Consider the following 25209-nt stretch of genomic DNA (forward strand, 5'->3'; position numbering starts at 1 on the left):
AAAAACATCTCCATCATGCCAAAGACTAATATGACAACCTATTCATTAAAAAACACTTGTAGTATTTGGCAGCTGGATTCATTCAGATGACAACTGGCTAGATTTGTTTTGTATTGTACCACCATCTAGTGGACCATAATAACGCCACTCTCTCTATGATATAGGCTTACCGCTCTCTATATGAAATGAATGACAGGTGAGAAGAAATTAATATCATAGTGTTGCTATAAGTTCCAGTTTCCTACATTAAGCCTGAAAACATGGAATATGTATTTTACCTTACTTTTGCATAATTAATCGAAGATCAGAAAATGAAAAACATTTATCATGTCTGTTCAAGATTCCTGACAGAAATCTGTAGAAAATGGCTAATCATTTCATCACACAGAATATAAATTTCACATCTGACAAAACTGAATTACCAGAAGCAGAATAAATCTTCAACAAAGAACAAAGAGATCCGTCAGCATCCTACCAGTCATGCCTGATAACTGAATTGGTTTTGGTGTCCCCAGTTTTAATCTAATAGGATGGCGCGCTGCCTCCCCCTACTGGTCTCTCTCTCTCTTTCATCTTTTGGGAGCATTTTGTTGGAATAAAAAGCCCATAAACAAGGTTGTTTGTTTGTTTGCTTGTAACCTACTTAAATTGCTATTTGGCTTTCTACCAAACCTTGCTCTAATTATGTCTGTTTTCCTGACAGCAAATAAGTTGAGACAATATTTGTTTATTTACTTTTCACAGCAGTGTACATTAAAGAAAAAAAAACGTACAGCAACTGAAAAATCTCAAGTCAAAGTAAAAAAAATGGCAATCCCTGCTGCCAAGTGCAACAGCAAACTTGACCAAAAATACATGTCTTACCCACATATTGCCACAGGGAGGCAGCAGTCTTCCAAAGCATGTCACCCATGGTCAGCTAAATAGAAGAGTCCCCCAGTTTGTGCCAAAAAGTTTTTTCATAAATACTTGGAATGAGTTGGTTTTGTTCTGAATTGTCACTGTTTTGTGTAAATGTTATTCTCAGAATTTCAATAGAACTACATTAGCCTACGGGAAGAGATCTGAACAACCTCAACGTGAACAAGAGAAGTTTTTGACAGTAATGTTTCCAGTAGTTATTGCATCACTCCTATGAGAAGCCGTTAGCCGTCAGTCATTTCTGTGGTGTAGCACAAGCTGCACAACTCTTGTCACATGCTCTGATTTTGCATATCAAATGGCTACTGCACTTCACATTTCCCTCAGAGTTTGCCTATTTATGGAGGACGACTCAACAGGCTCTTTCACACGGAGCTTGTAAAATGTAGTCCAAAAGGTGGTCAGTCTGACCTAGTTCCCGTAAACACACACATAAATACAGACACGTAGGCACACACACGCACACACAAACACACACACACACGGGTGCTTGTGGCAGTGAAACAGTGAAAAACACTGAGAAACTCCTCCCTGCTGACTGGAGCCGCGCCAAACTCAAGAGCAGGAGTTTGCTGGAGGTTTGTGGAGCTTTTATTGGCCCAGTGGGTAGCCCAAGGGGCGGAGCTACGTGTGCAGAGTTCACAGCAGTGCACTCTGAAATAGTCACACACACGCCACAAAAGGCTAAACTCAATCCTAAAATCGGCTTCTTTCACTCTCTCTCTCTCTCTCTCTCTCTCTCTCTCTTCCTCGACCCCCGCCTTCTCTCTTTCCCCCCCTTCCTTCCTCCCCTCCCGCCCCACTCCAACTCAAAACAGAAACTGTCTCTTCACTGTTGTGGCAGAGGCTGTCTACGTATTGCAGTAAACTCAAGAAGGAGGGAGGAATGACACAAGAGAGAGAGAGAGAGAGAGAGAGAGAGAGAGAGAGAGAGAGGCGAAAAAATGTTTGTCTTCAGCTCCAAGAACTCTACACTCCCTTCTAGCAGGGCCTTGTGATTGGCTGCCGGGTAGCCTTGCAGTAGGACGGCCTACTTCCTGGTGAAGTCCAGCGGTTTGCTGTTTAACCTCTCTGCACTGCCCCCACCCCCCCCCCCCCTCCCCCTTCCTCTCCACAGGCCTCCCGCCCTCACACCCCCACCATAGGGAGCGCCTACACAACGTGCGTTCAGCCTTGGCTCCGAGGTGCTATTCCAAATCTACCTGGCTCACGATCAGGCCGGAGCCGGCAGGAATGCTATGGAAAAAACCTGTCCGCCTGATAAGATAGAGCCTGGGATCGCCGTGCCTGTGCCGAAAAGTTTGCAGCCGACTTTGGAGGAAGAGGAGGAGGAGGAGGAGAAGGAGGAGGCGGCCACAGAGGAGGGGTGCAGGAGTGTGCAGCTGTGCACGGCCAGCAGTGTGCAGAGCCAGTGACAGAGCAGGGGAGAGGAGCTGGACATCGAGACCCAGAGGGACCGCAGGAGACCAGAGAAAGGTTTGGACTCCACTCCTCTCCTGTCCTCTCCTCTCCTGTCATGTCCTCTCTCCTCTCCTCTCCTCTCCTCTCCTCTCCTCTCCTCTCCTCTCCTCTCCTCTCCTCTCTTCTCCTCTCCCCTCCTCTCCTCTCCTCTCCTCTCCTCTCCTCTCCTCTCCTCTCCTCTCTTCTTGGCCCGTTTCTTGCTTGCACATCTTGCACGTAGAGCCTCATGGTGCTTCTCCTACTTCTCAATCTGCCCTTGATCTCAGCAGATAAAGTCCTAACCATGTGTCCATCTGTCTGCTGAGCGGCTGGCCAACTTATTGTTGCTTTCTCACTGACGCAGACATTGCATATCTTCATTTTTTCCTTCATTCTCCCTCATCTCTATCCTCTATCTCTTCATCTCCTCATCTGCTCCTGTTTCTATCTCTTTTTGCCTTTCTCTCTCTCTCTCTCTCTCTCTCGCTCTGTCTATCTCTCTCATTCAAATATGTTTTCTTGGCTGGAGAAATCATAATGCTGCATTGCCCAAGCATTCACAGGAATAATAGAAAATGAACATCTCTTTCTCTTTCACTCTCTCTTTCTCTCTCTCTCTCTCTCTCTCTCTCTCTCTCTCTCTCTCTCTCCAAAAGCTCAACATGCTGTCCATTGCTACCACCATCCTCCGCCACGGGGCCGTGAGATGCCGTTGTGGCCAGCGCGCCATGGCAACGGTTATCTCTGGCAACAAGACGTCACAGTGAGTTGGAGTGCACAGGGTCCCCCGAGTCCCCTCTGGCCAAACTAGAACAGGCCCTTTTATACAGAGCCCTAATGTCTGACCGACTTTCTCTTTCTCTTTCTCTCTCTCCCCTCTCTCCTCTCTCTCTGTCTCTCTTCTCTCTCTCTCCCTCTGTCCAGGCTGGTGAGGGAGAGGCTGAAGACAGACGTGGCTGAGATGAGGAGCCATTTCCCAGGCTTCAGGCCAGGCTTGGTCGTGCTCCAGGTGAAGCGTTAGCTCTTCATGACTTTCACGGCTCTCAGTCCCCAGCTCTCTTGTTCAGACTGTCGGACATATTCTCCCTGTTGTACAAAAATTGTGGTGACGTGATATCTTTTTTGGGGGGAAGCTTTTGTGTCCTCTGTATCAAAGAGACTGCCCTTTTCAGAATTGGCATGACTCCTAAAAACACGTCTGCAGAGTGCGTTGTTTGCTGAATGAAAAAAAAAAAGAAAAAAGCTTTGCTCAGAGGAACTCTGCTGACATGCATTGTGCAACAATCTGTGCGTAAGTCAGGGCGAGCCAAATGCCCTGAAAATTGCATGACCCCTGAGTCTCTCCACAAGGCTAACATCCCAAATGTTAGGTATCCGTCCGTAATGTCATTGTACATGGCTGTCAGGAGCAGATGGGACAAGTTTGTCACTGCGGAATAATAGATCTGACACAACGATCCGTTTTCATAATACATAATCAACATAATGAGAAAGCGGCCAGAGGAATTGGAGATGTAGCGCTCAGTATTATAACTCCTTCAGGGGACCAAGTGTGCGGTAATGATGATGGGCAAGTTGGATTATGGATGTTATCACGATAGATTCATTCATTTATTTAATTGAACCTCTTTTGCATGTCAATTAATTACCTAATCACTTAATTGCTTCGTTTGCTTCCTCATATAAATGTGTTCAATTTCACAGGTGGGTGACAGGGACGACTCCAATCTGTACATCAGTATGAAGCTGAAGGCTGCAGCAGAGGTGAGAAGACCTACGATAAGATCTATGATAAGGGTCTGGGGGAGGGGGGGGGGGGCATCCACACAGCTCTTATTGCTGCGCCTCAGCTGCTCAAAGCACAAAGTGGGACGCCGAAATGAAAGGTCTCCTCCCTGACATCAGGGTATTAGGCTGTTTACTCAACAGGAAAGTGGGGATTTTGTCAGCAGAATGATGAGCCAATTTTCCTTTTTGCCTTTCTAGAAGACGCCTCTGTGGAAAGTGATGAATAATGAATGCGCACATTTTATTATTGCATAATAACTACACTCCCTAGAAACGGAATAATGTGGGCAACATCAGAGGCAATACTCCTAGTGGAGCTGCAAGATGTATCACAGAATATTGGCGAATATGATATTGTATTGGTGTTGTGCAAGTTCAGACCCATTGATCTTGAATTGGTGTGTAAGGTCAGACTCAGTGTTTACTGTTGTTAGCTGCTGACTGCATAATTATTGCAACATCGTTGGATTTACAACGGACAATAAGGAATGTTGCATTGAGCATGAAGAAAGTAATAATCTACCCAAGTAAATGTACAATCCTTTAAAGTGGATGTTGATACAGCACGTCCTGGGTCACTTCAAAACGAAATGTAAGAACACAGACCATACAGCATGCTCTGTGGACTTGGTTTCATTTTTAACATGACTAAATACAGCATTACCTTCCAGTAGCATTTACCTTCCAGTCTGTAAACTGCCATTTTTTTTTTGTTGGTTTTTTTTCAATCCTTGGCTCCTCCTCTGTCTTTCGCCCAGATTGGAATCAATGCCAACCACATCCGGCTGCCAAGCTCTGCCACAGAAGAAGAGGTAAGGAGCCGTGGCACGGAGCCGCTGCTCAAGCCGCTTTATTGCACATCATCCATTTAGTCACATAGATTAAATGTGGCAGCAGCCAAGGTCATCCGTGCCAATCATTGCTCGGTGGAAAAACACACACCTCCGGGTCCCTTTCTCTGATGGCACTCTCTCCATGGATCCCTTTCAGCTCAAGTGTTTCCTTTTCACTACGATGACCTTCCAGAAACTGCGCATGCAATACGTGTTGTTATGTGGAGGCCATGGTTGAGAAAATTCTTTCCCCAGCTGCAATGCCCAGACAAGACTCAACATAATATTATGGCTAATAGTAATGATAGTACTATTACTACTACTAATGATAATAATGATGATGATACTAATAATAGTAAGTGCTAAACAGCCTCTTTGTCTGAATTGAAATTATGGACCTTTTTGGTTGTGCTGAGGGAACAGAAAGCTACTTTTTGGAGTGTGGCACATGCTTACTCTTGCGTGTTTCTCACAGGTGTTGCGAAGCATTGTGTCCGTTAATGAGAACCCTGCAGTGCACGGCCTGATTGTGCAGTTACCTCTGGATTCAGTCAACCCCATCGACACAGAGAAGGTGACCAACGCAGTGGCTCCAGAGAAGGATGTTGATGGGTGAGTTGAGTCCTTGCATTCATCCATTCAAAAACAAGACTTGCCATGAGGGTTTTTTTTGCATGACTACAAAGTGGTTGTTTTCTGAACGTGATCACTTTTCATATTTCTCAGGGGTTTTTTTACTATTTACTACTTACTACTTTACTACTCAAACTATTTGTGGATAATCACAAATGTACATCCCATAGAACTAATTTTGAAAAAGCAACACAAGGGATCTTTATCTTGTTTAGGCTCTCCACTGTGTGTGTGCATAGGCCTATAGCTCTATGTGTTCTTCTTGGCCTTGGATTGACCCATGTGATTTGCCATACTATTGGCCCTGAGTGCAGATCATGGTCCCGGTCTCGTCTAGTTGAAGCCGACTCTATTCGGTCTGCCTTATCGGCTGCTCTGGTGTGACCAGATGGCCACTGGTCGGTCGTGAGCAAAGGCCAAAAACTCGTGCTCGTTGTGAGACGCCCACAGCCTTCTGATTCATCCGCTGTTTGGTGGAAGATATTACAGTGGCAAAAAAAGAAGGAGAACAAATCATGTTGACGAGATTATGGCCCACCCAATCACGATTCAGAACAGACAGAAGGTTGCCCTCTGCTGAACAGTAGCTGTGAATAACTGAATGTGTGACTGGAAAGAGAAATGAGTGAAGATGTGAACATGACATTGTATTATACTACACTTGTTATCACTCTTGTACAAGCATTATATAACCTAATGACCATGAGGGAAAAGCTACTTTTTTATGCCCATAAATAAGATATAAATAAGATATATGGGAGGTGTAGGCCAGCTGCCAAATTACCCGGGTTAATCAGTTGGCAGGGCTACTGGAAAAACCAGCAGTTCTTGTGCAATACATACTGTACAATATTCAAGCTACTTAAGATACTACCATCCCCCTGCTGGTGTTTCCCTGAATGCTACAAGCACATAAATACATATATTAAGTAGCAGACATTCCGGTTTTGACAGTGAGGTGAGCAAAAAAAAACAGAACTGGTTTGTCAATTTGTGTAACTTATTTGCACATATTGACTATGTCCTTCATAACGCATTCTTTTTTATTCATACAGTCATGCCATGAATGTTGCTCTTCACACAGCCTCTCTAGCATCAACGCCGGGAAGCTCTCCCGTGGGGACCTGGGCGACTGTTTCATTCCCTGCACACCAAACGGCTGCATGGAGCTCATCGCCCAGGCAGGTGTGTGTGCGTGTGTGTGTGTATGTGTGTGACGTCATGCATGTTCAACATCTCCGCCACTCTTAATACCCCCCAGATCAGACTTCATAATCAATTCAGTTCATGATTATGCAAATGAAGAACGGCAACACAGCACCCACACTAGGGATAAAGAGCATCGGAATAAAGCTGAAGTTACGCTATGAAAGCAAAGTAGCTTACACACATCTGGCGACATCTTTATATAATGTATGGGTTTATGAGATGTCCATAATCTGTAAGGTATATGGCAGATCTACTTCATTTGCATATAGATTGCATATGTAGGCTATTTGCATTAATTCACTTAACAGATGTTTACTGAGAACTGTGAATACTATGAAACAATTTCATTTTGGGGTGGATGTTTTGCAGTTGTTATCATCTTCACATTCATTTTGTAATATGATCATCTGGAGAACAGAGAAACACACTTCTAGCTTTTTTTCACTTGCTGTCCAGGCTACATGAGCTAGGTGGTTCTGTGATTCAGATTGTAACACTCAAATGTAAGAAAAGTCCAGTTATCATGATATCAAGCTTGTCACATAGCTCAGCTTATCTTGATAGTTTAGACCAAAATCCATAATGCTTCTTCAAAACGCAATAGGCTACCGGCCAAGGCTTCCTGGCACCTTCCACCACACCTTGAAAAGATTTTTCCTAAGAATTGAACCCTTGATCTTGATGTTGTTGTCAGCCTATTAGGCTATCAATACATAATCATTATTGCTAATAAGATTATGTAATGGCGTGCAGGTGTGTCTGTGGCCGGGAAGAACGCGGTCGTGATCGGGCGGAGCAAGATCGTGGGGGCCCCCATGCATGACCTCCTGCTGTGGAGCCACGCAACAGTCACCACCTGTCACTCAAAGACCCAGGATCTGGCAGCACAGGTGATAACAATCTGTCATCTTTTATCTCGTCAGTCACCGCCTTTAGGTCTCTCTCAGACCGTAGTTTATTTCTTGCTTGAAATTCTAGGCCGTCAAATATTATTAATATCCAGCCTGATTTTCTCTTTTATCTTTTAATTTACTTTTTCCCTTTATGACCCTTTCTGTGAATCCTTTCGTACACGTGGCACAAGACACAATACAGAAATGGAAAAAAAAAGAAAATACAAGCACCTCTAGCTTGTGCTAGAAGTAGTGCTTGACATCTTGACCACTAATCGCATGAGAAGAGAACCGAGGTTAATCAGGCCGTTTATTGCCATGGCTGCTCGAGTCGAGAAGAAATGTCTTCGTTCTGCCGTAATCTCAATGGAAAAATGTTGCACACAGCATACTAAGTGTGCCACCATGTTGTTTCTTTCCTCCACTATTGAATGCTAGGCCTTATTGAGGGTTTCTTTCAATGTAGCCTACTTGACTGGAGTGGAGTGAAAATACAGGGCAAGGTCAGTTGAGAAGACACTGGGCAGAGCTATGATTTGTAAAAATGGACTGCACACATTTAATCGAAAACAAGAGGTTGTCTTCAGAATATTGAGCCGATGCCTTTACATTCACAAGTTCACAGCCATAAACCCAGCAGACACACACAGACACAGACACAAGCACACATTCACAGCCTGGTGAGGAAGCATAATTGAGCAGTCCTCCACTCAACTCACCACCCACTAGAGCACTAAACGTGCCGTTTGTAATTGCAAATGGCTTATTGAATGGCTTGAGGGGTTAGGTGACGCAACGGCGAGTAACGGCACTCGCCTCTCTCTGCAGGTGGGCCGTGCGGACATCCTGGTGGTGGGAGCGGGGAAGGCGGAGATGGTGAAGGGGGACTGGGTGAAGGAGGGGGCCGTGGTCATCGACTGCGGGATCAATCACATTCCAGGTCTCCACCACTCTCTGTCTCATTTACAAGCGCAATTACAACAATGTCTGTCTGACAGAGGCTTGTATCGAAACGCAGGAGTTCACTGAACCCATAGGCTTACACATTTGATGAACATTGCTTTGTGGGAACGGTGCCAATGTCCTTGATTTTCCCTTGTTGATGCACTTTAGTGCTCCTGAACTGCACTAAGTACATATCATAAATAAGTATGTTCACTATTACATACATTACAAACTGGACAGTGTTGTCCACAGACACCTCTCTCCATTCTCCTGACCTGAAGAGAAGCTTTTAACTCTGTGTGACTAACTGGTGCCCCTTCTCCTCCTCTCTCCCCCCATGCTGCTCCTACCACGCCCCACTCCTCCTGCAGACAGCAGTAAGCCCAGTGGCAAACGTGTGGTCGGGGACGTCCACTACCCCTCCGCTAAGGAGCGGGCAGGGTTCATCACCCCAGTGCCCGGCGGCGTGGGGCCAATGACAGTAGCCATGCTGATGGAGGTATGTATGTACGCGCAACGCCAGGCTCCTCTCTTGCATCTGTTGTGGAAATGATTCATCTCTCAATGCAGGGCGTGATGTGATTCATCTCACGTTGGCAGGCTCGAGGGATAGCCTTGTGTTCAGGTTTGAGCTTTTCTAAAAAACCTCTGATGAAAAGTCAATCAGTGTACAGTAGAATAGAGGTAAAAACTGTGGAAAAAAACGATTGAATATCACAGTAAAGCAAAACAATTCAACTCTAGCTCCTGATTAAATAACAACGCTGAGAATAAGATAGTAAATTTACACGTCAGAGTGAATGAATAAAGTAAAGAGACAGGAGGCACATTTTGCCTTTCACAGGTAGTTCTTTTCATTCCGGGGTGGTTTCTTTGCCTGCGCGATGACAGATGCTGTTGTAATTAAACATGACAGGGTTTTACGGCTAGCATGAGTCATCTGAGCCGCTAATCCAGGGGGAATCTTATTTAGTAGCATGCTTGAAAAAACACAGCGTCCACCGGGAACAAAATGCATCCCCCACAGTTGCAGGGTCGATGCTCTGCCTGCCTCAGTCCTACACAGGGGCTTCAATGAATTTCCTTTATGATCCTTTTGATTATTTTTGATATTTTTGATTATGACAGTCATATTTTTGATTATGACTTTTGATACAAAAATGCATAGGCTATTATTTCTGTTGACATTTTGACATGGAATGTATAGATATACAGTATACACACACCTGATTACTTTAGTTTTTGTTTGGTTTTAGAACACCGTTCAGAGTGCCAAGCGGTTCCTGAAGTCATATCGTCCAGGGAAGTGGAACATCACATACACCAACCTAAGACCGGTGCGTCCAAAGCCAAGGTATTCCCATTTGACCCCCTGAAATTCACTTTAAATCCAAGATGCTCCATGTGTTGGACAGTCAGGATTTTGAACTAAACAGAGCACCTAAATAACATTGTATTCAGTGTATTCTCTATGGTCTACACTCTCTAAGGAAGGCTAGACATGATGGAAAATTATAGTGGGCGGCTTTAACCATTTCTATCTTCTGCTCCTGTGCTTGTAATATATCATGTACAGTATTGCATTATACTAATATAGTGGAAGGGTTTGTTTTGTGAACTATGGGGGGAACTACACATTCTGCTTCCTTCAGTAGGCTACTTTGACTTTAAAGTACACACTTTAACGGACATGCTCTGCATGTGGGTGTTTCAGCGTTGTTGATCCTCTCAAGAGTAGACGCCACAGGAGGATCTCCGTGGAGATGTTAATCAAGAGCACTTTAACAGTACATCTCACAGAGCAGTGCTCCGGTCACGGCCGTGCAGTAGTTTTTGTTGTGCATATGATTGCAGCTTCTGGGGCTAAATTAGAGTGTTGGTCTAATTACATTAGTGTCACGAGGCCAGTTTCCTGGAAGGTCCCTGCCAGGCAGTTGCCGACGTCTTCTATTAAATATTACATAACATTGTCTTGCTCCTCTCCTCTCCTTTTTTTTTTTCGTGAAATCTAACGTTGCTGAATGCTGACATCTCTCCATCTCCATCTCCTCTCTGTGGTCGCCGTTTGTTTTATGTAATGGCACTTTGCTTACCTCCCGCAGTGATGCTGCAATCTCCCAGGCGTGTGCTACCAAGCCTGTCATGAAGCTCGCCAGGGAGGTGGGCCTGTTCTCGGAGGAAGTGGAGCCTCACGGACGCCACAGGGCCAAGGTCCAGCTGGACGTCCTGACGCGCATGAGAGCACAGCCTGATGGGAAATATGTGGTGGTCACAGGGTGAGGTCATGATGGAAATGGGAATCAAATTGGAATGTTCAAACTGCATTGCAGTTAAACTGACTGACAACAATAATAATAATAATAAAAAAGCCCTTCACATGCTGAGCATATTTAGTCAAAATTCAACTGACATTTCTAGAATAAACCTATTTATGTTCTGTAAAGCTGCTGTAGACAGTATAGTGAGTGTACATTAATGTTAAACCTGCCCACTGTGAGGGAAAATAGTTAAGTACACAATGTTTACCCCATGCTGATGTTGCTGCAGTGTTAATATAAGGTTAGTTTCACTTTGTAAGCATTGTTATGTAGGCCTACACACTGTTCCAATCATCCTGTTCCCATCCCATAATATTAGCCTATTTTGTGAGACAACCATGAATGACAAATGCACACTAAGAGCAAATTGATGGACACAGTTTACCAGAGGCTATTCATTTCTTGTGTGTTATATGATGATGGATTTCCTGTGTAGAGTCACACCTACTCCACTGGGAGAAGGCAAGACCACAACCACCCTTGGACTAGCTCAAGCACTGGGGGCACACCTCAATGTAAACAGCATTGCTTGTATACGCCAACCAACTGCAGGGGCTACATTTAGCGTCAAAGGTAAACAGTTAGCTTTAGCTCATACTATGATGGATAGATTATGCTTACTACTTGACAAGTGTATATATGTTTGCCCGATTGGATTAGTAAAATGCTGTATAGAAATGTGATGAGATGTTCCTTTTTCCAGATATGTTCTAAAGCTGACATAAAACCCTTTGTCTTACTGAGATTTCTCCCTCTTCTTAATAGGGGGTGCTGTTGGAGGAGGATATGCCCAAATTCTTCCATTAGAGGAGGTGTGGACAATTTCCTCAAAATAATGATCAGTTTTTGCAGAATAGTAAAAAGAAATATTGTCACAGGGGTATTTGTTCAAGTAGACATTGTTAATTGATTCATTTGTTATTGTTTGTTTGTTTGTTTGTTTGCTTGTGTGTTAATTTGTTGTTTATTTCCACAGGCCAGTCTGCACCTGACCAGCGACACTCAAGCAGTCTCCACGGCCACTAGTCTGGTGGTGGATGCCATCACCTCTCGGATGCATTGTGAATCTCAGCAAAGCCACAAGGTGACTCCCCTCTCGGTCCCTCTGGGTTATCACGTTAATGTATAGCCATATGCGTTCTCATATGTTTAGGTTTGCATGTTTGATCATATATGCATGCAATGCACATGCATATGCATATGCATATGTGTATGCTGACTGTCTCCCGTTTTTGAGGGTGCATAATTTTCTCTTTGATGTCCGGTTACACATGACTGTGTCCATCTAATGAGATTTCTTGTCATGTGCTGTTTTTCTGGCTTGTGTTGGAGTGGCCTGAATTTCCTCTCTCCATTTACACAGACTCTGTTTGATCTTTTGGTCCCTCTTCGTGACGGTCAGAGAGAATTTTCCACACCTCAGCTGAAGAGGATGGAGGCAAGTTAACTCATGTTCAAAGCCCGCTCAACATTATCAGCCTCTGCCTTGATCTAAAACTCTGTTGTGTTTACTCGTTGACCTTCAGAAACTTGGAATTGACAAAATGGACCCTCTGACACTAACTGACAAGGAGATAAGACAATTTGTGAAACTGGACATCGATCCTTTCAAAGCGTCTGTGGTATGTAGCAAACAAGAGCTAGATTTAGAACTCTCTGACTTTTTCTGACCTTTGGCTATATGGGTTAGGTGTGTGTGCGTGTGTGTGTGTGTGTGTGTGTGTGTGTGTGTATGTGTATGTGTATGTGCACGTGCGTGCGCGCGTGTGTGTGTGTGTGTGTGTGTGTGTGTGTCTGTGTGTGTGTGTGTGTGTGTGTGTGTGTGTGTGTGTGTGGTTTGCATGTATGCTTTATTGTTCACATGTAGTACACATTCTATATGAGAGTGTATGTGTGTGCCATATAAACCAGCAAAAATTCAATCTGTTTGTATTTGGGTCTCTAATGAACAGGACAAGCTCAGCCACTCCATAGGGAATGAAATCATGGCCATCTTGGCCTTAAGCACAAGCATACAGGACTTGCAGGAGCGTCTGGCTAAGATGGTGGTAACCAGCGACTGCTCTGGAGAACCTGTCACCACGGAAGACCTGGTTAGTGTCGGGAGAAAGTCTCTCTCTCTCTCTGTGTGTGTGTGTGTGTGTGTGTGTGTGTGTGTGTGTGTGTGTGTGTGTGTGTGTGTGTGTAGCTGTAGAGCATTTTAAACAAACTGCGGTGTGTTTGTCCATGCAGTGGATGCCTACAGATGAGCTTTCTGGAATGGCAACAAACATATACAGTAGCAACAGAAATAGCCTGCTCTGCTCTTCCTCCCATATCAGGGTCAGGGTCAGGTCTTTTGGCAGATTGTAAACAAAAATTGGGAGAAGCAAATCTGCTGCTCTCTGTCATCACTTACCCTACACAAATTAGCGCTTAGGAAGCCATCTATATTACTAGTGACTTACCAGTGGATCTCTGCAAAATCCAATTCTAATAGGCTAGTTACATTTGCCAGGGTGAGGTGCAGAGATGCAGTATAATGTATTGTAGTGACTCATTGAGATGAAGTTAAAAAATGGAACAAATCACAGTACCAGACCAAAGGTTTCTTTATTTGGCCAACCTTTGAATGGTTAATGTGTACTGACAATAACTTTGACTGTGTCCTGCAGGGTGTTACGGGTGTGCTGACGGTCCTTCTCAGAGATGCATTGAAGCCCTGCCTGATGCAGACAGTGGAGGTGAGAGTCCTTACTTGAACCTTTCCTCTGCTTCCAAGAATGTCCTCCTCTGCAGACTTAGAGCTTAGGGCGGCCCGACTGAACAGATGTTGAATTATGCAAATGTTGTTGCGCGCTTTAACGAAGAAAAAAAAACACGGTGAGGATGACATCTTCCTCTGGAAATATACACAGAAACACTGGTGCCAGCGGTGAAGTCTGTGTTTCTGTTTTCCCTTCTTCTTGCTAAGTACTGTTTAGCCTGGAAAAATACAGACTCATTCACAAAGTGAATCAAACAGGATCTGGGTGGGCGAGACCAGGCTAAATGGTGTTAGCATAACAATGTGTATCAAATGTTGCCAGCTCATGGTAGAGTTTGGCTCTGATTCATCGTGGTAATTGAACTCATGACCTTCCAGAGCTACCCGAATAGCACCTGATTTTGGAGTGGACGCTCCATATCAGCTCGTAATCAGATCAGCCCTGATCAGCCTGTATCCGCCACTGTACCTGTATCAGACAGCCACATATTGATGTCATAACTCATCACGTATTTGGTGTCTGTTGCTCTCTGTCCGGTCCGTCATCCCGAACCCCAGGGGAGTCCAGTGTTTATTCACACCAGCCCATCTGCTGACATCGCCCATGGCAACTCGTCCATCCTGGCCGACAAAATGGCCTTGAAACTGGTGGGGCCCGCAGGCTTCGTGGGTGAGTCATTCTCAGTTCAATATGTCTTCCTCGTGGGTGCGAGGTTGTGCCCCTGGTTGATTTCTTCTTGAATTTCCCCTTGGGGATCAATAAAGTATCTATCTATCTATCTATCTATCTATCTATTTCGTCCTCTGCCTGCTCCCATATCGTCCGCTGGTTTGATTGAGAGGGATGGGTCTCCTTTGGCTGCATTAGTATTGAACAAGGTTGCAGGAGGACAGCTCATGCTGAGCATTTCAGCGAGACATTTTAGTCCAAAATGAGAAGCATAATTCTGTGGGTTAATAATGCAGCAGCTGGCCCCAGTCGTGGCGCGACTGGCTGGGGCACCTGCACCGCACGCCGGCGACCTGGGTTCGATTCCCGCCCCGTGGTCCTTTCCGGATCCCCCCCTACTCTCTCTCCCACTCGTTTCCTGTCACTCTACACTGTCCTGTCTGATTAAAGGCATAAAAAGCCCCAAAAATTATCTTTAAAAAAATAATAATAATAATAATGCAGCTAATAATGCAAGAGTAACATAAATATCTTTCATACTTTTTCTTGCGCAGATAAATGAAGACTGAACACACCGAGTTACTAAAGCATTGTGGAGCATGTTACATCTTTAACATAACCAGAGCGTTTGAATACACACATTACATTGCTGGCTCTCCTGAGTAATAGAATATTTCCAGACTAAACTGTCTGATCGGATATAGCTGCTGTTTAACATACTTACACCTGATGGGTTCAGTGAAAGAAACCTCTGAACTGGATTGCTGTCAGGCCAGTCCTTTATAGTGCATAGGTTTGCCAATGTGATGATATCAAAGACTTCAATGACCAACTCCTCTCGATGTCTCGCAGTGACTGAAGCCGGCTGTGGTGCAGAAATCGGTCTGGAGAAGTTCTTCAACATTAAGTGCCGATACTCTGGGCTGCAGCCCGATGTGACGGTGATGGTGGCCACTGTCCGCGCTCTCAAGATGCATGGAGGAGATCAGAAGGTAAGACAGTTATGGAAACATGAGTGTAGGCTATAAAAAATACTATTGCTCTTTAGTTCATTTAATGAGGGTTCTTAAAATTGTCTGTGAAAGCCAATTCTGATCATTAAAATCACGTAATGGATATAAAAGACATGGATACATTCTGAATGATTCATGTATTGCTATATCAATATACTGAGGAGACAATGAGAAATGTAGATACTGTAGACTATGTGATGAGATAGCATTAGTTAGCCTTGGTCAAGGTCAAGTTTATGTGATACATTATTCTATGCTAAGTTGGGTTCTGGCTAGTTGATATTGAGTTAAAAACTTGTAAGACATCTTTATGTAATAGGTAGGAGCAACAAACATCATCAACAGAATGAGGCATTGCCACCTATTTTATCTCTATTTCTGGCATTCTGCTGTTGAAATAGGATGACGCACCTGTCCGCAATACCAGTTGTTATTATTAGTTGTTGTTTTGGTTAGGTATTTGGAGCACATAGCTTGTTATGTCTTCAGATTTGACTGGAGACTGAGATATATCAAATAAGGAACACTGCTGCTCAGCCAGTGACTCCTCATCTAAGAATGAGACCATCAAACTGTCCCCGTTACCTGATTCACTGCACAGTAGACCATTACTCGCTGAGGAAAAAAGGTCACAAACTTGTTCTTGGGTCATTAAAAGAACGTGTTGTCAGCCTGCCTCCCTCCGCCTCCGTCTCTCCCTCCTCTGATGCCTGAGTAACTACTGCGCCGGGAGAGGTCGGCGGTGGGTACGTGTTAATGTATGCTGGAGCCAGCCAGCGCCGGTCTCCCAGAGCGCTAGCTGTCGCTGAGGTGAGGCTCCTGCGGAGTGCAGACAAGCGCACAGACGCTCTCATTACGGGGTTACCCAGGGCCGCTCACGCATCAGGCTCCTGTAAGCGTCAGAGATGGAAAAGATACGGGTGGTAGAGAGAGAGAGAGAGAGACAGAGAGAGAGAGAGAGGGACAGAAAAGAGGCAGAGAAAGAGACAGGTAGAGAGAGAGACAGACAGAAAAAGAGGGAGAGGAAGAGAAAGATAGAGAGAGAGAGAGAGACATACAGACCAAGAGGAAGAGAGGAAGAGAGGTAAAGAACAAGAGGGAGAGCAAGAGAAAGCTAGAGAGAGTGGAGAAGAGAGAGAGGGCCATGCATAACTGATTTTGTACATAGAAGCAGAGATCATAGGGACAGATCTCCTGGGTAAGCAACAGGGCCCGAGGCGCTTGCTAGGCTGATGTAAATTGTTGAGACACTCAGGGCAACCACAGAGCCTCTGGGAAAACTAAACACATCCAACATCCAACCTCTCTCACAGACAGGATTAGCCAACAAGCTAGAGACCACGTGTGTATCTCTGTGTGTGTGTGTGTGTGTGTGTGTGTGTGTGTGTGTGTGTGAGTGAGAGAGAGAGAGAGAGACAGAGAGAGAGAGAGAGAGAGAGAGAGATATTACTGTCGCCAGGGCATGTTTACTGTACGGTCTGGCTTTGCATAGTTAAGATGGATCGTCTCTGGCCACTGACCAGATCTCCATGCTGCAGGTCAGAGCTAGCTTGACCTCACCAGTGGAGTGTGCTGCAGGAGTAATGTCTCCTGTGTTTGTATGAGCTCCACAGCGGTTATACTGTGATGTAGTCTAGTTAGCTGTTCTTCAAATGTTAATACATATACGATGGTATTACAGTAGGATAGTGTCATTCTTGGATTGCATGTCACATTGATAATGACAATTAGCTTCATCTTTCCTGTAGAATGTGAACCAACTGGAGTTTGGCTGTAGCCATTTAAGAAGACAGATTGAAAATGCAAGAGCGTATGGATTACCAGTGGTGGTAGCCATCAATACGTTTTGGTAAGTGTATCAATTTAGATGTACCATATCTGAAATAATGCATACATACAAACACACACCCCAGCTTTTGTTTGAAATGTCACAGGTTTACCTGTGTGAGTGCATGAATCACGATTCATTCATTGTTCCCGTATCCATAGTTTTTCTTTGACACTTTATTGAGTTTCCATGCCCAGCTCTCCTGCTGCATTTCAGAGAAAGGTTCGGTCAGGTTCAGTGGAAATGTAATTTTAGGCTGTATACTATGCCTATTTTGTTGGTATGACTCAGACTAATGTCTTCGGGGCTTCAGGCAGTCTTTGGTGAAATTGCCATCCATGTTATTCTAACCTTTCCTTAGAAAAACGCTCCAGATACTATCAACATTTATGCTGTGTAGTCAAGGGACTTGGCAAATTTTTATTAAGCAATACTGGGTTCTGATTAAATCTGCACTTATTTTTATGCAAGCGTGACAAAGAAGGTACTTTCATGCAAACAGACTGTGTCTTTTTAGTCTTTAGTCCCTTTATGAATTTTGAAAATGTAGAATATGGCTCTTGTTCTTCATGAAAATAGCCGCTAGCCTTTTTAGATCAGTAGGTCCCCAGTGGATAGTCACCAATCACATTGTTTGCACAAGTGGAAACAAACATGTATTTCCGTGTGTGTGTGTGTGCGCGCGCTCTCGTGCGTGTGTGTGTGTGTGTGTGTGTGTGTGTGTGTGTCTCTGTGTGTGTGTGTGTGTGTGTGTGTGTGTGTTTCCCCAAAGCTCTGACACAGAGGAAGAGTTAGAGATGGTCTCTGCTCAGGCCAGGCTAGCTGGGGCTTTTGATGTGGTGCACTGCACTCATTGGGCTGAGGGGGGCGCTGGCGCAGTGGCTCTGGGAAAGGCTGTGCAGAGAGCTGCAGAGGTCCCCCATCCATTCAAGTACCTCTACCCCCTGGAGGTAAAGAAAGGCATTTCCTCTCCTTATTTCATTCATTTATTATTTATATACGTTGGCCGTGAAAGTAATTGTCATTGATCCGTAATGCCATGCCCTGCGTGAACAGCATATCTCGGATCAGTTGTTAATTTGTTGTAGTTGGGTTTTTTAGTTTCAAGTGACAGACAAAATAAATCATTGTGTATATATTCTTGACAGGAAATGACCACAGTTGCTTAATGCAACTATGTTGTATAGGATGTTATCTGAGATTGTTTGTTTCTGTGTGTGTGTGTGTGTGTGTGTGTGTGTGTGTGTGTGTGTGTGTGTGTGTGTGTGTGTGTGTGTGTGTGTGTGTGTGTGTGTGTGTGTGTGTGTGTGTGTGTGTGTGTGTGTGTGTGTGTGATGTGTTTGTGTGAGCACAGCCTACATTCATGCGTGCGAGTCAGGGTGGTTACTTTAGCTCATCCAAATCCATATGACCCTCCTCACACTGATGCAGACTATGCCCCCCTGTTTCCCATTAACTAATGGCCTGGCAGCCCCACCGCCACCACCCACTCCTACTCACACAAGCACAGCTGTTTCATCTCTTCAGCTCATACTCACGACAAAGCCTCAGGCAATTAGCACTCAGCGACTAAAACGACTCTGACCCCCCTATTACACCTGCGTGTGAGCCTCATAATCCCTACCCCTGTCCCTCATTGTGGTTAGTGTGCTTCTGAAACAAAGAAAATGTGTTCTATGTTAGATCATTTGAACTGGGCACAAGCGGTCTTCAACAACCACAGATTCTGTCTTTGTCTGTCGAAAGAATGTTGTTGATTGAGCAGAATGACTCAGGTCAGTGAGGTCACCTTTGAGTAATGTGTTGTTTTAGCCTAATGTTTTGAAGGCCCTAAGAGGTGTTAATCATTTTCAAGATGTCCATTGAAGAGAAGATCCGTACGGTGGCCCAGAGGATGTATGGAGCCAAAGACATACAGCTCTCAGCACAAGCACTGGACAAGATCCGACTGTACACGAAACAGGTTATTGTCCATTTCTTTTTTTTTAAAATCAGCTTAACACTTATTATTGCTATCTGTTGTTCATGTGCCCTTGTAGATCTACAGTAAGAGGTTTATGTTTCAAGTGACCTATTTTGTATCACTGATGGTGAGGTTGTTGTCAACGTATCCTTTAATGCACTCGTTCTTTCTCAAAGGGCTTGGCAAAATTGCCAGTCTGTGTGGCCAAGACTCATCCGCCACTGAGCCCTGAGCAGGGGGGGGCGGGAGAGCCCCGAGACTTCACCCTGCCCATCGTGGACATCCAGGCTAGCGTGGGAGCCGGGTTCCTGTGTCCAGTGGTCGACGCTGTGAGTGCCTTCTCTGGTGTGGTCAGCACCACCACCACCACCTGTGGATGAGCAAAGATTAATAATTCAAGTTGGCTATAAAAAAATGCATAATTTAATGGTTCTGAGAACATTTTCTATTATCTTTTTATGTCTTAGCATAATTTTTAGCTTTTATATATATATATATATATATATATAGATAGATAGATAGATAGATAGATAGATAGATAGATTGATGGATATTCATACTGGATTTTGCAGTATGTCTCTTCTTTAATTTGTTCACCCAATGTAATGACAGGGAAGAGGGAAAATAGTGCTGAAAAACATCCCGTAACCCCTTGGTGTAACATTTGAGAAGGTTGTTTGGGTGGCATTCTCCACAGAGAAAGGAAAGCAGTGGACATGTTGTTTTCCACACTAATAGTAGTTGCTAGGTTGCAGAGCTTTGCTTAACATAAAAGTGTGAATAACACATGCGTCGGTTTAATCAGGCGCTCACCTTGTCTGCTTGTCGTGTGTGTTCATCTGTGTGTGTGTGAGTAAGTGCGAGACAGATGGAGAGAAATAGACAGTGAAAATGCAGAGAGAAAAAGACAGCTAAAATGTCGAAAAGCATATGTTGTCGCATTGTCGATGTCTGTAAAGCTTTTGTCCTTAAAAACATTTTGTGTTTTGTCATGAGTTTTTTTTTACATTATTTTGATCACAAATTAGAGTCTTTAATTGGCGTGCGTGTAAATCTATAGTCTAGCAGAGCCGCTCTCTCACCTCTCCACCCACCCTCTCCCCTCTATCGATATAGACGGCTCCATCGCACAGACCAATATGGCCCTGTTACCATGACAATGACCTCTATTCAGTCAAGCAATAGGTTCAGACCCCAAGGTAAGTGAAAAAAGTGTGAACTGCAGACACACAAAAAAAAATCTTGCAAATGAGATGTGTTTTCCTGTCTTGCCTCGGCTTGTTTGAGATCCATCCTCTCATTTTCATTAAAGAGATGCCTGGCTTTTACATAGTAACCACATCAGCTCACAGAACAGCCATATGGCCATCTGTAGTAGAGTAAACATTCCATGCCCAGGACCTTTCATCTTTAGCACAGACCAGACTGCTGTTTTCATTGCCTTAAATTGCTTTTTCTTTATCTGGCTTCTCTCTCTCTCTCTCTCTCTCTTTCTCCTCTCACTTGCCCTCTTATTCTCTCCTTACTTGATTTATGCTGCACACACTCCCTCTGTCTCCCTTCCTAGGTTTGGTCAGCCATTGAGGCACAGCTCCCCTGGCACCTGGCTCGTGAAGAGAATGGATGTCTCCACTCTTCCATCTGTCCCTTGATTGATTCCGTATAAAGCACAGACCTTATAGACAAGCATGGCTCATGCTTTTTGAAGACTGGAAGACCGCCACAGACACAAATGCTTGCAAACACATCCAGTGCGCTTTGTGTGTCAAAATCCTCCACAAACTCATTTTCTTGAACTCCCGACCGAGGGAGATGTCTAGAAAGAAAACACGAACCACCCCATTCATTTGGAAAATGAACAGTGGTTCTGCTGTTCAATTTAGTTTCCACTTGAGTGAGTGTGTTTATTTCAGCGGTACCTGCTGCTCCACTTAGCCTGTTGTCATCACACGCTGGAATTGACTGACTGACTGTCCCTCAGTGGCACCAGTCTCAGAATAGCAACAGCACTTCTCTGGGATCAGGATCCGCCATTGTGGATCAAGCTGCTCCGATGGATTACACTGCTTGTCTGCGGTTTCAAAAGGAACTGATAGTTGCTTAAGTCCTAATACTGTGTTTACCCTGGGATAAGAGGAAACTGATTGCTATGAAGGAATCCATTTTGGAACATGTCATGTTCCTGTCACCGGAGGACAGCAACAACAAAAAAGAGCATTTACTGTAGCTAACGAGTCTGTTCTTTGAACATTAGCTCAAACAAAACATAGCTTGCTGTGATGTATGAAGCCCTGTTTATGTGATATCGACAAAGGTGAACGTAATAAAGTCATAAACTCTGATAAAACACTTGATATTTGTAAGGTTTCTCTAGTTAATCTAAATTATGCAAGGTTTTTGCGTGATGTGTACTTTTTGAGAAGATAGAATTATGACTGTACAAAATTAAGCTATATTCTTTTCATTTGTATCCAGCTTGTATCCTGGCTGATACACATATTCATTCTCTCTCTCTCTCTCTCTCTCTCTCTCTCTCTCTCTCTCACACACACACACACACACACACACACACACACACACACACACACACACACACACACAAACACAAACACACACTTTGGAGTGTGATTGTGTATCTTTTTCCCTCAAAGTTAATCTCTAGGTGACCTTTGATTACCAAAAAATATATAATTAAATGATTGCTGTTGCTATGGTTACAAAGCAAAAGGTGTGATTGTATTATTAGATTCTGGCTAATTAGTGTCAGTGTTTATTTTAAGAATGCTTTCATGTACAGACTGAGACCAAATGCACAGCACATGATGAGCTTAAAGACCTTGGGGCCTCACACATGTGACAGCAATGACATGACATGATCATAATGGAAATGCAGTGTGTATTTGTACTGTGATGCATCGACCGAAAGAGAGAGAGAGAGAGAGAGACCCAGGTGTTATGTCTGGTCACAAACTGCTCTTAATAATGTGCCTTATGCATGGAGGGCTCTTTTGCCAGCCCATACTGTACATATCCGGTGAAGCGCCAGCTGTGTTGTAACGGCATCTTGTTTCCACCCCGACACTGAATATCTTGTTTATGCCCAATAGGGCAACTCTTTATAAAACTTTGACACAATCATGCATAAGTTCTCTACTATAACATTCTCATTCATTAGGTGGAACACCCAACAGGGTCCATGTAGCCAGGTATACTTGCCATTAAAAACAGCCGCTACAGCACACCTGAGGCTCCAACGGAAATAAACGAGCGGGCTAAAGAGCCTTCCATGCAAAAACTGAATCAGTCTGAAGTGGTCTGTCTTGTGCCTTATTGCAGCAATGCATCACAAGTTGCTTTTATAGATGTGCTTTAATAAAACCGAAGTAGACTTACTACATTGCTAGCATTTTTAACTTTTTTATGTTTTTGGCCTTGTGTAATGACATTTTTTTTTGCAACTTCCTAAAGACATGGGGGTTTTTTTTCGTATGAAAATTCATAAAGATTTACAGACACAATAGTTACAGTAGATGACTGTGAAAAGATACACTTTATGAAGACATATTCCAAAATAAATGTGCTTAATTTGTTCCAGAGTTTGGGTGTCTGTTGTTTTTTAGCCAAGTATCGCAGATGACAAAAAATGCTCCTTCTCTCGAGCCACTCAAGACTGTTCACTGTTGCCACGGAAGCATTGACTTCACAGCATAGTTGACACCGTCATCGGAAGGCCACTGGGACTTCATGTCACTTTTCATTTAGCTGGCCATCCTGAAGCCAGGGTTAGTGTTGCATGTGTGTCCTTCCTATGCGGCATACACTTTTCAGTTATTTGTAGCCTATAGTCTTTTACTGTCATGGTACTAGCTATATGGAACTAGGTAAAAATGTGAACTGATTTAACATGAATGCATAAAGAAGTGTTCTGTGTATTGTAACCTTTTCTAGATTTCCTTCAAGGAAAAGTAAGATTTGACGTACTGTAGGTTTTTGAACTGATAAAGCTTTGATTATTTTTTTTCCACATACATTCCAACATTAGGGACTGATATCTTGACTGAACTTAAGGTTGATGCTACAGGAGAAAAACGATCAGTATAGAGTAGTTTGGTCATAAAAGGTTCAAATGTGTTCTTTAATAAATGAAATACAGTTGAGTTCAGTGATAAGCTGAATACCCGCAATGAAAGAGCCAGCTTAGGGCATGCATGCTTTGCCAGCAATAGCCATCCTATAGTGAAAACATGGTCGTTTTTTGATAGAGTCCAAATTGGTTTGCCGTGTAAACAGACTGTAGGTAACCCATTCTAATTCCCATCACAGCAGGAAGCCCAAACCACACCTGAATACTAAAAGGCTTATACGTTTACCCATAAACCCCTGCGACTCATTCTGTCTCGTGGACGTGAGGACATTTGACTACACACATTGTCACGTCTCGGTCCCAAACACTGAATGTGTTTAAGCCCCAGATGATACTGTGGGGACGGGTTGAGATTCCATTGCGATAAGCTCTAAAGCACCTTGCCATCTGGAAATCATAACTTTGAAATCATTTTGCTGCTCGTGTCAGATGGTGAATTTAAAAGCTTACACAGCTTGTCATGGTTGATGTCAGGTGCCTCATCCTTTCATATCTTAGGCTACCCTCTGCCAATTTTATGACAAATATGGGAATGGCATTAGATTAATCCCAGTGCAATGCAGGGAAGTCAGTATAATTTAGGGTTTAATGGTCATAGTAATGAAAACATAAATGTAAATTAAGTTAATTAAAAGCTGGTAAATGCTGGATATCTGCATGTTTATCTTTTTTTTTCCTTTTTTTTTTTAGTGTTTGTTGAGCTATTAACATTGTAGCTGACGTAAGAGAAGCTTAGATCAACATTACACATCCCTATCTAGAGTGTATCTTTTTCATAGTTTTCTCAAAATAAAGTGCCAATCAGCAGGTTACTATGGAAACTGGGCAAGATGCGACTGCATGTTGGCGGCAGCGACCACTTGGGTGTAGACGTGCTGGAGGAGGGAGAGTATTTCCCACCTCCCTGGATCTTCATCTCATCGAGAACTTCAGGAAAATAAGGTATGGTGTTAACATTTAAAACGAGTCCAGTTTTTATATTCAAAGAGGTTACTCATATATTCGTATAAGTTGGAGAATATTTACTCAGATGCGCTTGTAGGCTACTTGTTAAGGTCAAACCCAGTGTGAAGAACTGAAAATATAGCGCGCGTTCTGATGTCATTCGTTGATAAATGTAATGCTCTAGTCTAATGTGTGAAAGAGTCCTCTTCAAATTGACTTTACTCAAACCGGTTTGTTATTTTTTGGATACTAGAGTCTGCTTTAGGCTAGCCTATATTTCTACCAAATTATTTTTTATTCCGAAAGTGTCTCAACCCACAAATCTCATAAATTACTTAGGCTAATCAATTTCCAGTTGAACATTTCATGCAATATATTTGTATAAACAGCTAAGCTACCGGTAGGCTGAGCACATATAGATCACGTTTTAATGTCTTACGGACGGACACAAGTAACCACTCTAGTCTGTAAACAATTTGTTATTTCCTGTAATCATTTTAACTTCTGTAAAAGTACGGTAGGCTAATTGTTACGAGAACAGCTATGATTTATACTACTTTGCCAAACACAAAATACTGCCTATATTTTAAGTATTAGTTTGAAGTATTTTATAAGTGTAACTAGTTAATTTATAGTTAATTTGTAGTTAATCTAGTGAAATGATATAACTGGCATGTTTAGATGGTCTCTAAAGACAATTGTGTGTTGTGCACACTGGCATTTCTCCATCGTGAAATTCACTGATGCTTCATTTTTGACAGGGAGTGTACTTTTCACGCCAGTCCAGTTTAGAGCCATGGCTGCGTGTGACTCTGACACTAACCAAGGCCAGCAAAAGGTTGTGTTGAAGAGGAAACTCACCGGTCCACCAAGACTTCTTCTGGGCAAAGCTAAGAACGTGAACCAAACTGAAGAGAGGT

The 25209-nt window shown here is 43.5% G+C and overlaps 1 protein-coding gene across 1 annotated transcript; it reads left to right on the forward strand.

Annotated features, from left to right (window-relative positions):
- The first annotated feature begins 2061 nt into the window (after positions 1 to 2061).
- On the forward strand, positions 2062 to 22796 carry mthfd1a (methylenetetrahydrofolate dehydrogenase (NADP+ dependent) 1a, methenyltetrahydrofolate cyclohydrolase, formyltetrahydrofolate synthetase). Its single transcript, XM_062550199.1, has 27 exons — positions 2062 to 2397; positions 3018 to 3124; positions 3286 to 3370; positions 4066 to 4125; positions 4908 to 4961; positions 5458 to 5594; positions 6700 to 6800; positions 7578 to 7714; positions 8546 to 8657; positions 9034 to 9161; positions 9919 to 10016; positions 10765 to 10938; positions 11417 to 11553; positions 11746 to 11792; positions 11957 to 12064; positions 12344 to 12418; positions 12507 to 12602; positions 12933 to 13073; positions 13635 to 13703; positions 14285 to 14396; positions 15249 to 15388; positions 17158 to 17258; positions 18010 to 18187; positions 19093 to 19200; positions 19377 to 19529; positions 20317 to 20399; positions 20768 to 22796. Exons 2-26 carry the CDS (start codon positions 3024 to 3026, stop codon positions 20383 to 20385), a joined length of 2721 nt encoding a protein of 906 aa, XP_062406183.1. The 5' UTR covers positions 2062 to 2397; positions 3018 to 3023; the 3' UTR covers positions 20386 to 20399; positions 20768 to 22796.
- Positions 22797 to 25209: the final 2413 nt, after the last annotated feature.

Source organism: Sardina pilchardus, chromosome 12, assembly GCF_963854185.1.
Source record: "Sardina pilchardus chromosome 12, fSarPil1.1, whole genome shotgun sequence".
NCBI classification, from domain to species: Eukaryota; Metazoa; Chordata; class Actinopteri; order Clupeiformes; family Clupeidae; genus Sardina; species Sardina pilchardus.

What these genes read in the sequence shown, in the direction of transcription:
- mthfd1a (XM_062550199.1), top strand. Translation starts at nt 3,024, where the DNA reads ATGCTGTCCATTGCTACCACCATCCTCCGCCACGGGGCCGTGAGATGC. An exon ending in CAGGCTTGGTCGTGCTCCAG is followed by an intron (nt 3,371 to 4,065) that starts GTGAAGCGTTAG and finishes TCAATTTCACAG; the next exon opens with GTGGGTGACAGGGACGACTC. An exon ending in AAATATGTGGTGGTCACAGG is followed by an intron (nt 10,939 to 11,416) that starts GTGAGGTCATGA and finishes TTTCCTGTGTAG; the next exon opens with AGTCACACCTACTCCACTGG.